The sequence below is a fragment of the Notechis scutatus genome, chromosome 1 (genome assembly GCF_049901735.1).
Source record: "Notechis scutatus isolate UNSWTSFEM ecotype Mainland chromosome 1, rNotScu1.2, whole genome shotgun sequence".
Lineage (NCBI taxonomy): Eukaryota > Metazoa > Chordata > Lepidosauria > Squamata > Elapidae > Notechis > Notechis scutatus.
The window spans coordinates 37238439-37254773 of record NC_142009.1 but is presented as its reverse complement, the minus strand read 5'-3'; the positions used below and the strand labels follow the sequence as shown (position 1 = coordinate 37254773).

The window sequence follows — 16335 nt, the reverse complement described above, 5'->3', positions numbered from 1 at the left end:
AAGCCAGATTCACTTAACAACCATGTTATTAATTTAACAATTGCAGTGATTCACTTAACAAATGTGGCAAGAAAAGTCATAAAATGGGGCAAAAGTGAATTGTTACTAATTTAACAATTGCAGTGATTCACTTAACAAATGTGGCAAGAAGAGTCATAAAATGGGGCAAAAGTGAAACTTAAGAAATTTCTCACATAGCAACATAAATTCTTCACTCAATTGTGGTCGTACGTAGAGGACTACTTGTAGTTGTATGGTTCAGTACTTCTCATTCAGACCGTAGATCGTTCTTTTTACCCAATCAGCAGTCCAGACAAAGCATGGAACTGGCTTCTAGCCTAAGAAGCACACAGTACAAACTCCATAGTGAAAGATTCCAGAAATATTCTCAGGACCAATGCTTGCAAAAAAAGGTTCACCTTTTGCAATAGCACGAATAACTACATTCGTCTTAATAGGACAGAAAGTTATCACATGCAAAAGCCACTTCAGCTTTACTGAGAGCCACCATTGCTCCCATGTTTCACAAATTCAGCAAGTAATTTCTGAAGTGTTTGAAAGTGGAAAGGAGGAAGGGGGAGTGGAGGAAAAGAGATGAAAGAAACTAACCGACTCCCTTGTGTGCATCTATGCTGGTAAATTCCATTGTACCATTATGGCCCCTTTTAGGATTTTCGTGATATTCTTTGTGGTTCCCACTGGGACAATATCTGTAGGCAAGTCCATAATCAGCAAGATAAACCTGGAAGACATGAGCAGAGACATGAATGATGCTTTCGTCCTCTGAAAAAGTATAACCTTTCTAATTAAGCCAGAAGAAAATGGTGGCTTAAGGACACTGTTAGATCTGCATTTTATTAAGCCAAATTGCACCCCAGGATAAAATATGTACATCTGGGGGCTATTAACAGCTACTTTCCCCTTCTAAGTTGTGTGCCTTCTATGCGCTGCCTTATTTCCAAGCAATACAGAATAAAATCACATTTTGTTCTTAGGCTTCTTTCTCTCCAGGTGGGCATCCAGACATCATAAAATGCAGTATGTCTTTTATCTTTCTTCATGCTGCTTATGGGAGCCTTCCCTCTCATAAAACACACTCACATACAGATCCCACCTTTCAACAACCAGCCCTGCAACAAGTTCAAAATGGGTTCAGTTATAGGCAAGAACACAAAGGAAAAGTTTCACAAACACCCATTGTGTTAACATACCAATTTCCTCCCCAGAAAGCATTCTAGAGGAATACTCTACAATTGAAGAGCTGCTTTTCAGAACTTTTCTAAGGCACCCCCAAAGTGAACATGGTATTATCCTGAAAAGGTGGGTTCTGCAATACCTGGATTTGGCACAGATTAATAAAACAGAGTGCCAATTTGGTGTAGTAATTAGGGCGTCAGGCTAGAAACCAGGACAAAGTGAGTTCTAGTCCTGCCTTAGTCACTTTCTCTCAGCCCTAGGAAGCAGGCAATACAAACCACTTCTGAAAAACCTTGCCAAGAAAACCACAAGAACTTGTCCAGTTAAGTCTACAACTTTTGGACATAATTAAATGGAGGGAGAGGGAGAAGCAAAATTAAAATGAAACAGGAGTCCAAAGACAGAAACCTAAGCAATACCAACTGACCTCTTAACATCTTATTTTTATCTTATGGCACTTACATTCAGTGAGAAAAATCACCCTGATATATTCATGGTAGGATTTTCTTTCTTAATTAGTTTAACTTTTTCTATTTAATAGAAAAACATCTTAATATTAACATATAAATAACCATGGAATTGCAAAAATAAAACAATTTAAACTTATAAACTATCACAGAATGTAAGACCTATGCTTTAAAACATTTTGTTTCTAGAGCAGAGTAAGATTTTGAAACAAGGAACATGCTTTCCATTTCCGCATGTATAATATTAAATTTTGAAGGAAGTGTTGAGGTAATTCCCCATTAGGAGAATGAGCGCATACAGGGAGACATATAGAAAGTAGTGTTTGAATAATACACACACAGCACACAGATACACTGTACAGTAAATGTAGGGTTTTACTTCCAGAAACGTTAAGCAAAGTTCAAAATAGGCAGTCCAAAGTCATTCACAGGTAAGATCAGTCAGTTTTTAGTCCAGGGATAATCCAAATATCAAAGTCCAGTGTCAAAAACAGTTCAGTATCAGACTTACATCAAATCCAGTAATATCAGTCAATTAGAAGAAATGGAGGAACAGCAATACTTTCCAACTGAATGAAAAACAGAGACTCACTCAGACACACTCTCTTCTGAGACTAAGATAACCCAGGTTTCTGGCTCCATCTTATGGCCATTTGAGAAACCACACCCAATTACATTTTGCATTTTCTTAAAGATACAGTTTTAAAATGTCTACACTGGTTTATATATTTCCATCCCAAATAGCTGTTAGGTTACTTACATTCCTAGCAGGAAGTATACTCTCTATTTGCACGTCATGTTTCAATGCATTATAAGAATTAGGACAAGAATAATTCAGCCAGATCAAAAAAAGGCCCATCTTAGAATATTTTCTTTTTCACAGAAGCAACTAGTTGCAGGTAAAAGAGAGATATTTCCTCCTACCGTTGTTCCCCTGAATTGATGTTTACAAGCATACTATTCTTGACTCAAAAGCAACATTAGCATTTTCTCCTTAGTAAATTCTAGCCTCACCCATTACATCAGCCTGCTGCCACTATTAATTTGGTAGAACAACAGCTGTATACTTTAAAGTCTACAAGGGAGATCCTGCCCTAGACTTTTAAAGACTTACGGTTTTTTTTTTTTTTAAAAAAAACTAATATAAGAAGTCTATGGAGAAACAGCATGTTCTGCTTTTTCCAAGAACTGTCTTTTAAGACTACAGCTCTTGACAGACTTGTTCTCAAGAATTTATCCCATCTTCCTTTACAACATCCAAATTAATGATCACTGTATTATTTTGTGTAAATTCCACAGGTTAATTTTTAAAAATAATAAGAAACAAAAAATAAAGATCTTGGAAATATATTGATACAAATGGAATGCCAGAAAGAAAGAAAAATATGTTGCAGAAAAGTATCACTTTTTTACTTGCACTTACACCCCTGTAAAATCTCAGATGTGCAACTCCATCTGGGCCAAGCTATGAATGATGTTTCAAAGGTTATTCTTTAAATAACAGTGCAAAGATGAAGAACCAGGATAAAAATGTAATTTAATTTCCTTTCATTCAACATTCAATTAATACAATCAATTAAGAGAAAAGTACATTTGATTACCTTAGTCATAGCTGTGCAGAATGCAACATTTCTTGTGAATGATATGGACAGTATGATCAGTTATGGCAAAAACTGGGCTGCCTGTTGCATGTGCAACCAAAGCCAAGTGGACATACACTTTCATTAAAGCAAGGACCTCTAAATAATACTTGCAAACCAATGCACTGAGACTACTTTGATATAGTAGATAAGGCATAAGGCATATAATTAAAACCCAAGAAATTGAGTTCTACCCCTGCCTGAGACTTGCAGTCAGCTAAATGACATTGGGTCAGCCCTAGGGATGAGGCAAGGCAAAGCACTTCTGAAATCTTGCCAAGAAAACTGCAGGCCTTGTCCAGGAGTCAAATGCTGATTCAAAAGCACCAAAGCAATAACAACAGTCCACTATTGCCTGCATCCCATCAAGATGCATACAATGTACAGACACACTCAACAGAGGTGAGTACTATGTTTAGAAAAGCATAGTGGCGTGAACATGTCATTTAAGACAGTGATCCCCAACCTTTTTGACGCCTGCGGCCCGGTACCGGCATCAGCTGGGCGCCGCGGCCAGTACGGCATCAACTGGGCGCCATCTTTTTTGAAAAAGTGCTTCCGGTGACCTCACCGGAAGCACATTTTTGTCAAAAAAGATGGGCGCTAGCGCTCCGGTGAGCTTTTCGGTAGAAATGGCTTTCTACCCGGAAAAGCTCACCGAAGCGCTACGCCATCTTTTTGATGAAAAAGTGCTTCCGGTGAGCTTTCTACCCGGAAAAGCTCACCGGAAGCACTTTTTACCAAAAAGATGGCGGCGCCAGCAACCAGCGGCCCGGTAAGACTTGTTCCGCTGGACGGTACCGGTCCGCGGACCGAGGTTGGGGACCCCTGATTTAAGAGACATGTAGTAATAATAATAAAAAATTCATCAAGGAAGTCAGGGTTGGATAATGTTGAGATCCTCAAAAAAAGAAAGATAAGAAAAAACAGTGTTTATGAATAGAAGTATGGTGAATATGAACTTTATTAAGATTTTTCTTTCATATCTCTTGCTTCTGATTTGTTCTGCTTGCTATTTTTACAGTTTTTCTATGCTACTGTATAACTCTACTTGCCTCAAAAAAGAACATGATGTCTATGCAGGCATGTCTTATTAAATATATTCTTCCATTTCATAATTTTATATTTCTGCCATAGTAAAAGTTACAATTAGATGCAACTTCTGGGATCATCTGAGTATTGCACTCAAAGCTTTTGTGGGCTGCCCTCTAATTTTACACTGTTGCTGTACTTCATTCAATGAAGTCTTTCAAAGCATTAAGGGATAGTAGAAGGATGAAACTGGCAGTATATAAATTTAATAAATATATGTCTCTTAATGAAGGGCAAAAATGGTGCCCATCAAGTATACATTTACAAATCCACATGATGAAGGAAATATTTTAACTATCCAAAATTCAACAAGGATTGTTATTAAAACTTTTAAAATGGCATTTGCAACTTAATGAGAAACTATTTAGCATAAGTTGAAAGTATCCTTATACTGCACATACACAATACAGTTTGGAAATAACTGTTTTCACACACAGCCAGCATGTAGGTGCTGTGAGTTGGGAAAGAGGGAAGTAGGAAACAGTTTTAATTTACGATCTACTATACTGAAGAAACTATTTTTTATATCACTCCGAAAAGAATGATCCCATGAAACTATTTTTGTTCTTCCTCGGAAGTTTGTTCCTGTCCTAAAACAATATGCACATCTCAAGAAATGACCTTGCTCTTAATTATGTTGCTCTTGATACTCTTTCTCTGATCTTTTTTTTTCAAAGTAAAAGGTAAATAAGCAAGTTATCATGTAACCGATTCCATTAAAATGATTAGCTCCTCTTTGGGCTTCAGGCAAGCTTGGCAGTCTTGGGACTGCTGAAGTGACAGGTTTTAAAATATAATTTCTTGTTGCAGCATTTTCTATGCATATTTAGAATGTGGGACCAGGAGCACAGTGCTCTTTTTTCATGGGATCGTTCTTTTCAGATTACACCAATGCATATCTCATCCAACAGATCTATAGAGACTATGATATGAAGACTGAAGACAGGATGCAGCATCTGGAATTCTCAGAAAAGACAAAAAGTTTTATCAGGCTGACTGACTGCCTCTATTTGCTCTTGCATTTTCTGGTGGATTCACTTTGCTTAGTATTCAACCTAGCCAAGCCAGAAGACAATAATATATCTAATCAATGTGATAGAAAACCCAACTTAGTGGAATTGACTGAAGCAACTATACTACTGAGCTTATCAATTTAAGATATAGCCTAATTTCAGTGTAATGTTGACATGAGGAGGAGTAATTACAGGGAGTAATTATTTAATCTAATCTACCAAGAATAGGAGAGGAAGTCACATTAAAACTAAAGCAGGGCTGTCAAACTCCCAGCCCACAGGCTGGAGGCTTCACACACTGGCCACGCCTGGTTTAGAAAAGGGGGGAAAAGTCGCAATAGATCACATGATGCCATTGTTACAACGTGAGTTTGACACCCCTGGTCTAAAGATGATGATGATGACATCACTGCTACAGCAGTGTAGCTAAGGAAATCAGCAGTCTAGGAAGCTAAAGAATGACATATTTTTATTTTCAAGGGAAGTAGGGAAAATTAACAGTTATGGATACTTAAGTGATGCAGATGTATACCAGATTAGAACAAGGGCCCCACAAATTCATTATTCTTGATATTGAATTTATGTATTATCCTAAGCCATAATGTGGCTAATTTTGATTTGGTTTAGTGTGTTGTGTAAATCCAGTCAGTGTTATCTATAGATCATGACAGACAAATAGCGTATTATGTGAAACAAACCAATTGTGACTTATTCAACAAACTATAGTAATTTTGAGGCTTTGTAAGCTGCTATAAAAACAGTAGTTCTTTGAGTTTTTAGTCTAGGTTCTTTTTCAGCCCATATAAGGGATTGAATCTGGAATTTTGGCATACAAAGCAATTATCAACTTATCCCAACAGAACACAGTTACAGAATACTCAAGCTTAATAATAAAAACTGGAACTGATTAGTAGCTTTCAAATGACATAACTTCAGATATTAAGAGTGCCTTCACAAGAAAATTAATAATGAAAAACAAGCTTCTTTGAAAACAGCTTGTCCAATACTGATTTCCTCTGCAAGGCATTCCCTCTGCTACAGGATAACATTGGTAGAAATTTTCAAAGCGTCCTCATTAGTAGTCCTCTGCATTATACTTTCTGTCATAAAGGAGAGGAAAGCTTCTCATATTGCATTGCTGTGTTTTATGGAATTCACAAGAATTGAGCTTGAGCTTAAAAGCCAAGAAAACAGTGGAAATCTCTCCACATATCTCTGGAAAAAAGGACTGGTGGTGACAGGATAATAGTGTTCCAACATCTAAGAGGCTGCCACAAAAAAGACGTGTGTGTGTGTGTGTGTGTGTGTGTGTGTGTACGAACCTATTCTCCAAAGCACCTGAGGGCAGGACAAGAAGCAATGGATGGAAATTAATCAAGGAAAGAAGCAACCTAGAAATAAGGAGAAATCTGACAGTGAACAATTAATCAGTGGAACAGCTTGCCTTCAGAAATTGTGGGCGCTCTATCACTGTAGGTTTTTAAGAAGAGATTGGACATCCATTTGTCTGAAATGGTATAGGATGTCCTGCCTGAGCAAGGGGTTGGGCTAGAAGACCTCCAAGGTCCCTTCCAGCTCTGTTATTCTATTATGTATTCTGGAATACTCAATAGAAAAGAAAAAGAGGGGAAGACTCTTCATGAGTGAGAATTTTATTCATGCACAGAGAATCCAACTTAAATCTTTAGAATTTACAAGCGCCAACCTTATCAGATAAAAATTATTTATTATAAAACAATATATGCTTGGTTTTATTGCACAGCATTAAGTAGTAAGAGAATTAAAACCACTTTTTTATATTATTGCAATAAATTTACTATTAATAGCACTAAAATACAAATACTGTCTTCAAATCCATTATAAGGAAAATGCAGTACTGGGAAAGACTTTTGCTTATCTTTTTATACAACCGCATTCCAAACAACACATTCTAAATAAATGCTCTGCAATGACCTCCGGGGAAACCAAAAATGTGTTTTTAAATATTCACATACATGCCTCAATTATCCATGTTCAAGTTTTTTACTCACCATACTTAAAAGGCAAAGTATCCACAGAGTAGCAGAACACAGTTTGAACAAAAACATAACAAAAACATGGGAAGTATTTCACCTTTCATTTTTTTGTAGTCAATGGAGATGCCATATAAACCTGATGAGATATATTGCTTTGTTAGCACAGTAATAAATTTAGATCACCAGTATATTAGGAGGCCAACTTAATTAGGCCGCAGAACTCAATGACAGCGTTATTAGCAGTAAAACGGCAATCAACTGCAGCTCAAGATGTAAAACTTGATCTTCCCAAAGCATTTATCCCTGGGGGCAAGGAGTTCTGATTGACTTCTAGGGCATTTGTAAGCAGGGAGCCTGATCCAGCTGTCCCATGCAGAGACAAAATCATTCTTTGTTGAAGTTGAAGGGATTACTCAGCACACAAGTCTCACAGCTGTATCATATATTTTTTTTACATTGCAAAACATACTTAAGTGTCTAATTGTACACTTCAAAATTCAACTATGTTTTTTCTGTCTATATTTTCTGTAAAGTTCTGTAAAATAATTTGCATTATTTTGAAGCAAAATAAAAAGTTACTATGTAGTCTATATTTAAAAGTACATATTAATGCCCATGCAGTTGTCTCCTACTTAAAAGTATAAATGAATCTTATCCGATAAAACTTAATACAAAAAACAACAACCCAATGTCAGTATTTCAAAAGCAGTAGTTCAACCGAGTTTGTCAAGAACATCTTTTTTTGAAAATAGTCATTAAAGACTATGCTGCAATCAGAACTAGGAATAACATGGTTGAATCTGAGTCATCACAGTTGCTCACTAGAGGGTACTGAAATTAATGAAGTTTGAGGACTTTGAATCTGTAGATTCCCACATTAAATGTTTCCAATTAAAAAATACTTTCTTTTAAGGCAGGAATTTCCTGAACCTATCACTGTGATTTTCTTTGGCAAGTGAAGTTTATTCAGTAAATCTGCCATAAGCAAAGTAACCAGCAACTATGAATGCCTTTAACACTAGATTTGGCAACTGGCACTAGCCTCTCAATTTGTCAACTATGAAAGAGGTAAACAGAAGTGAAATACTTTTCAACTGGTAAAATGTGCATTTTCAGCATGCTAATTAGCTCTACATGCATTTTCTCATGTTGATTTCAATGCATCTATATGAAAAAAAGCACACAGAGCAATTTCCTTCACATATATAAACAAGACATCTAATTCTTAGAGCCATGAAAGATTCAGGTGTTTGGTAAAGTTTTGGTAACAAATCACTTCATTGAGCTACTACATAGAATAAGAATTTGTAAATCAGACTGTGAATTTTATCTGAATAACAACACAAACCCCTCATGCTTTCTTCTTCTTAGCAACAATGCATATAGTTTAAGCAACAACCAACTCTACATCCTGATTTTTTTGCAAAATTGAAGAACATTTAATAATGAAAAATTAGATGTATGGATAGGGGATACAATATATTTATTTACCTCATGTGGATTTTTGTAGTCCAAAAGTAAGTTTGCTGCTTTAATATCCCCATGCACATATTCATTTTCATGAATATATTCTAAGACATCCAGCTAATGGGCAAGGAGAGACTGTATTACAAAGGAAACTAGTATTTGTATTTATATTACAATTACCCCCACAATATTATTTAAAGACTTAACAAGTTTTATTAAATAAATGAAGGGAAATATTACAGGTAGTCTTCAACTTACAATTTACTATTGAGCCCAAATTTTCTGTTGCTAAGCATATTCGCTAAGTAAATTTTACCCCATTTTGTGACCTTGCCACAGATATTAAGTGAATCATTGCAGTTTTTAAGTTAGTAGTAATTGTCTGGCTTCCCAATTGACTTTGCTTGTCAGAAGATTGCAAAAGGATCCTAGGCTACAACAACCATCATAACTGTGAGTCAATTGCCAAGCTTATGAATTCTGATCATTGACCATGAGAAAGCCACAATGGTCTTAAATATGAAAAACGGTCATAAGTCGCTTTCTTCAGTGCCATTGTAATTTTGAACAATCAGTAAATGAATTGTAAGTTGAGGACTATCCATAGAAACAAATAAAGTAATAACTAGCAGCCAGCACGGGATTGTTAAAAACAGATCATGCCAAACCAATCTTATTTCATTCTTCAACAGTGACTAAATTAGTAGACAAGTGAAATACTGTGGACAAAATATACTTAGATTTCAGCAAGGTATTTGATAAAGTAGACCACAACCTACTTTTTGGTAAGCTAGAAAAATGTGGGATAGATAGCACCACCACCAGATGGATTCGCAACTAGTTGACAAACTGTACTTAAGGAGTAGTCCTTAATGTGTCTAAGTCTACATGGAGGGAAGTAAGCAGCAGGGTGCCACAAAGTTCCGTCTTAGGCCCAGTACTCTTCAATATCTTCATTAACAATTTAGATGAGGGAATAGAAAGGAAACTTACCAAATTTGCAGATGATACTAAACTGGCAGGAATAGCTAACACCCAAGAAAATAGATTCAAGATCCAGATGGATCTTGACAGACTAGAACACTGGGCTGTATCTAACAAAATGAAATTCAATGTAGAGAAAAGTAAAGTCCTACACTTAGGCAAGAAAAACCAAAAGTACACATACAGACTGGGTGAAACCAGGCTTAATAGCAGTAACTGTGACAGGTATCTTGGAGACTAACTATGAGCCAGCTAAATATGAGCCAGCAGTGTGCAGCAGCAGCCAAAAAGGGTAATGCAATCCTAAGTTGTATTAACAGAGGGATACAATCGAGATCAAGTGAGGTATTAATACCACTCTATAAAGCCTTAGTAAGACCACACAGAGTATTGCATCCAGTTTTGGTCACCACACTATAAAAAAGATGTTGAGACTCTAGAAAAAATATAGAGAAGAGCAACCAGGATGATTAGGGAACTGGAGACTAAAACATATGAAGAACAGTTACAGGAACTGGGCATGGCTAGTCTAGTGATGAGAAGGGCCAGGGGAGACATGATAGCAGTGTTTCAATATTTGAAGGGCTGCCACAGAGAGGAAGGGGTCAAGCTATTTTCTAAAGCACCTGTAGGCCAGACAACGAATAAAGTATGGAAAATGAACAAGGAGAGATTTAACCTGGAAATAAGGAGAAACTTTCTGACAATGAGAACAATCAACCAATGGAACAGCTTGCCCTCGGAAGTTCTGGGAGCGTCATTACTTGAGACTTTCAAGAAGAGATTGTACTACCATTTGTCAGAAATGTTGTAGGGTCTCTCGCTTGGGCGGGGGGGGGGGTCCCTTCCAACTCTGATTATCTGTTATCTGTTATCATATTTTGAAGAAAAACATATTTCTTAATGCAGAGTGAAAAGGCAAAGTAAGCTATTTAATTAAACAAATATATAATACTTTGGTAGTATACTTTGAATAATCACTTAAAAGGGGCGAGTAGAGACAAATAGCCAATTTTTAGATTTCAAGTAATAAAAATACATGTAAGTCATGATAGACTAAAAAAATCTTTTAAATATGAAATGCAGATGCTCAGCTCAAGTTTAAATTAATTAGTTTCAAATCATTACAACAGAGGAAGAGAAGTATGGAGAAAGTCCTCCTCCTTTGTAGTCATTCTTTCAAGCAAAATTAAACAGACCATTTAAAAATACATATGAAAGACAGTACTTAAAACTCAAAAGGTCCATTGATCCCCATCCCAGGCTTACTCTGAGGTTTTATACCTACCACTTGCATCCCAATATGCAGAACAGTTTCATTGTAAAATTTTCTCCCTTGTCTTTCAAAGATGGTTTGAAGATCTTCTCCTAATCTTTCCATCACCATAAATCTGTAACTAATATAGTATGACCACAAAGAAAAACAATGAGAACATACTGCCCTTACATAAAAAGTCAACAACAAAAGTATATGAGTATAATAAACTGATTTGTTTTACTAGATTAGATATTAATCCACCTAATGTAGCAGCAGTCTCCAAGATGTTACACGAAGCATATCCTTCTTTCACATTATCCTAAAGTGTTTCCTCATTACTTTCAAGGAAGGTCTATTAAAATTCCCTACCCCAGAATTCTTGTCCAGCTCTACTGTATTGTAATGTCTTCCTTACCTTTTACCAAGATGTTTGACTTGGCCTGATCCCAAGAAAACAGGAACGCCTAAAAATGTTAGTTGCTTCAGCTTCATCCATTTTTTGACTGACAAAACATGAGAGGAAACCAGGTTCTTTAAAACTGTCCAGCTTTTTAAAAATAAAACATAACATAACTATGATTTTTTGAGATATTACAATACAATGTTATGAAAATATATATTTTCATACATGTCATACAGAGAGAGAGAGAGAGAGAGGGAGAGAGAGTGATCTAGTTGGGAAGGTGCATTTGCTAAAAGTAACACTGAAATAAAGTTAAATTTTCATAAGTGATTATTCCAAAGCTATTATTCCTGAAAAAGTATTATTAATAGCCAGGGGTGAAATTAAATTTTTTTCCCTACTGGCTGTGTGGGCCTGGCTATGGGTGTGGCTTGTTATACTTGGTATAATAGTAATAGCAATTGGGGTGATGTTTTTATCAATTCAAATTGTCCCTACCATCTCTCCCGAGGTGAGCCGAGGTGGTTGATTCTCACCCCGATAATAGATTGAAATAGGACACTTCTGTTGCCTGACTTACTGTTTTCTTGTTTTGCTGCTCGTTGGTAGAATTTCAGTTCTGCAAATAAGGGTCCATTTTCAAGATATTCCTATACGGATATATATAAAAAAGCACAAAGTTTCATGTCAATTATATTACACATAATTTAATGTTACACATATAGGGAAAGTGTTAAGAAGTGGATGTATGTATGTATATTAAGTGGATGTATGTATGTATATTATTTAGGTTTCTTCGGGTATTTTCCCACGTCTTAATATTTGTGCTTTTTTTTAGCGACGTGTCGGTAGAATCTCATCTGCCATCCTTAGGCTTGTGTATTGGGTTCTTTTTAATCTTGTGTGTGATTAAAGATTGTGTGTGATTAAAAAAAAAGAACCCAACACACAAGCCTGAGGATGGCAGATGAGATTCTGCTGAAACGTCGCTATAAAAAAAGCACAAATATTAAGACGTGGGAAACTACCCGAAGAAACCTAAATACCATACATATAAATACCCACTAAAACATAAGAAAACATTATATTATAGATCGATAGATCGATAGATAGATAGATAGATATACACACACATACACACACAGAGGGAGAGAGAGGATGAGAGAGGGAGAGAGATCTCTAGTTGGGAAGTAGATTGGAATATTACTGAGAACTCCATTCTAAATGTTATTTTTTTCTGGTCACAAGATTCAGAGCAGAGCATACAAAGCTTTTCAATCCACACACCACGTAATGGAATGTAATAGGATGGATTCCCAGGAGGAATGGAATGGAATAAATAGAATAGAATAGAATAGAATAGAATAGAATAGAATAGAATAGAATAGAACAGAACAGAATTCTTTATTGGCCAAGTCTGATTGGACACACAAGGAATTTGTCTTGGTGCAAATGCTCTCAGTGTACATAAACAAAAGATACATTCGTCAAGAGTCAAGAATCATAAGGTACAACACTTAATAATAGTCATAGGGTACAATCAACCATCAAATCATACTAGGAAACAGTCAATATAAATCGTAAGGATACAAGTAACAAAGTTTCAGTCCTACAATCACAAGTGGGAGGGGAGGAGTGATAAAGAGTGATGAGAAGATTAACAGTAATAATAATGTACACTTTGTAAATAGTTGAACAGTGTCGAGGGAATTATTTGTTTAGTAGAGTGATGGCTTTCGGGAAAAAACTGTTCTTATGTCTAGTTGTTCTGGTGTGCAGTGCTCTATAGCTTCGTTTTGAGGGAGTTGAAACAGTTTATGTCCAGGATGTGAGGGATCTCTCAATATTTTCACAGCCCTCTTTTTGACTCGTGCAGTATACAGGTCCTCCATGGAAGGGAGGTTGGTAGCCAATGTTTTTTCTGCAGCCCTAATTATTCTCTGAAGTCTGTGTCTGTCTTGCTGGGTTGCAGAACCAAACCAGACAGTTACAGAGGTGCAGATGACAGACTCAATAATTCCTCTGTAGAACGGTCTACATTCCAGAGGAATAATAGACCAACTCAGTTCAGATAGTTTGTGTGAGAGAAAGAGGGCAAAGACAGCCTTTTTCTAACCATTCCCAAAGTAAATGTTCATGTAGATAGTAGCCTGCCTTAGTTTGGCAAGATGCTGTCTATAGGTGAGGAACAATAAAGACATTATTGGAAGAATCACTGTGTCTTTCTTGTTTTTGGCACCTGACACACCAACATATACAGATGTAACATAAGAGAGCTGAAACACAAAAGTTCTCATCAAAAGGCAACAACACAATACTGATCCCTCCTATAATGATGGCTAACCTTTTTGGGCTCCTGTGCAGAAAAGAAGGTAATGCATGCATCCCCCCCATGCCCCCTGTGCATGCGCGCATAACCCCCAAGTGTTGTGCATCTCTGCGCATGCAGACACAATCCTCCATGTGCGCTGTGCATCTCTGCACATGTGCATGCATCTCCCAGATGCACGCCAGATACTTGACAATCAGCTGTCAGGCGGGTGGTGCATGCGCAGTGGGGCTCTTCCGGGCGACCACTCGCGTGCCGGCAGAAGTGGCTCTGTGTGCCACTTCAGGCACACATGCCATAGGTTCTCCATCATGGTCCTATAACAATTGTTAGTAAAGTTTGGAAAAAATACGAGAATAAGGGTAATACCTTGTGCTAACTTTTCTAATTTTCTTTTTCCTTCCTTTGATAATTTCTTAAGCCTGTGATTGATAGAGCAAGGATTGTCTTGCCCTAAGATGTTCTGCAGTGGTGGGATTCAATTTTTTTTACTACTGGTTCTGTGGGCGTGGCTTGGTGGGTGTGGCAGGGGAAGGATATTGTAAAATCTCCAGTCAGAGGTGGTATTTGCCGGTTCTCTGAACTACTCAAAATTTCTGCTATCGGTTCTCCAGAACTGGTCAGAACCTGCTGAATACCACCTCTGATGTTCTGTGAATCTTCTGTCTAAAAGAGTACACTCACTTCAAATAAACAAATAAAAAGGAAAGGAAAGCATGCAATTCCATTGGATTAGAAACAATAAAAAGGCAATATTTTGAAAGTTGTAATAATTACCACTTTAATGACATGCACAGCATTGTTTTCTACAGGAACATCAAGACAAGGGGAAGCTGTAAGATAAAATTAAGGCAGAGAAAGTTATGGAAGACTTGAGCCACTTCATCTAGAATTGAATTTCAACTCAACAAGATATGATGTAGTTATGTTCATATTAAAAACTGGAAAAGGATTTTTCTTTAACAAGAATTTGGCTATAAATGAAATAATGTAATTTTTCATTGCTTTCTTCATAATATGTGATAAAGCTCTATCATTAATATTATTCCTGTTTTTACAAGATTTAAAGTAGTATGCCAGGAAATCATCAGTTTGATTCCAATTTATTCAGTGAATGGACTAGAACAGACTTAGAACTATAGGGTTCCCCAGGTACATAATTTAGGACAGCTTTTTCTAAGATGGATGTGATTAGATACATAGAGTTCACCTTCCAAAATTTCAACCAAAACTATGCTGGCTGGATAATTCTGGGAGTTGAACACCACAAATCGAAATGATTTTCAAGAAACCTTGATTCAGAATCCAGAACTCCTACATGCTAAGTTTTTTGAAGAGAAGTAAGTAGTAACTAGTTTCTCATCTCCATGTTGACTATATCCATATTTTCGTCTCCTTATTTCACAACAACAGGAAATAGATGTCTTCCAATGGGACCTTGAAATTCATCCCCAGACTAATTAGTCCTTTTGCATAACTTCTGCCCTATGTTCATGAAAATATGGATAATGATATCCAATGAAGAAGCACTAGTTCAACATGATTTATGGTAGGCCCATTCCAAATTGATCTCCTCTAGATATCATTTCAGTTTTACCTCTTAGGACTCAACTATTAATTACAATCAAGTTATGACTGTCTTTCTACACAAACTTCTTCTAACCTGCATACAACTTCATACAATTTTTAAGTTCTGATCAAAATAATTTATAAACTTTGAATGAAGAATATATTATTATAAATCGTTAAAATCCAAATCAGAATACAAACTAATTGAAAGGGGAAGAAATTGGCTATCTTCGACCTACCTTGTTATTCTGTCATTTTTACCATATTCATTGGAAAAGATCATAGGTGTACTTGCAGGATATGACTGGGCATTTAATAATAACTTCTAGCTGTTCAAATTATATGTTTTAATCTTATGTTTGTAGTTCTCTTCCATTTTATCCATGTACTTATAATGTACTTTATAATAAACCCAATACCATATAAACCTAAGATTTTCTTAACTTATGCAAACAAGTTTAATTTAAAAAAATGCCCAATGCATCCATTTTATACAGAGTAAGACATCCTTTACAGCTAACCAAGCATTAACCACTGAAAGTGGTCTTGCTCTGTGATAAGAAAAAAAAGTAAGATCCTCTGCCTGCACAGCATGAGTTCTGCCATTAAGCCATGGTTGTTCCCCATAGCTTTGGTTAGTTTCATATGCAAAAGTTAACATCAGAGCACACTTCTGGAGAATATTGCTTTTTTTTCTCCCCACACAATGATAACCTGGCACCATGGCACCCAGAAGTCCGACAAAGTAACTTGCTGGTTTTGCTTGCCAGCTGGAACCTACAAATTTCCATGTACAACAGTTTATTTGTGTAGCAATCATCTCCTGAAATAATGGAAAAAATGCCTGCAGTACATCTTGTGGAGTCAGTTTTGCAGGCAAAGTTTACACAGAGGGAAGAGG

At 36.5% G+C, this 16335-nt stretch overlaps 1 protein-coding gene across 3 annotated transcripts in view; it reads right to left on the bottom strand.

Moving 5' to 3' along the window:
* VRK2 (VRK serine/threonine kinase 2) overlaps positions 1–16335 on the bottom strand; it is a 54576-nt gene that overhangs the window by 33397 nt on the left and 4844 nt on the right. For all 3 annotated transcript variants that reach the window (XM_087961164.1, XM_087961161.1, XM_087961153.1), the window contains exons 3-8: positions 14643–14698; positions 12117–12186; positions 11549–11636; positions 11164–11272; positions 8916–9008; positions 610–742 (exon numbers count right to left, since the gene is read on the bottom strand). In XM_087961164.1, coding sequence (XP_087817290.1) covers positions 610–742; positions 8916–9008; positions 11164–11272; positions 11549–11636; positions 12117–12186; positions 14643–14698 — 549 coding nt within the window. The remainder of the gene's footprint in view (positions 1–609; positions 743–8915; positions 9009–11163; positions 11273–11548; positions 11637–12116; positions 12187–14642; positions 14699–16335) is intronic.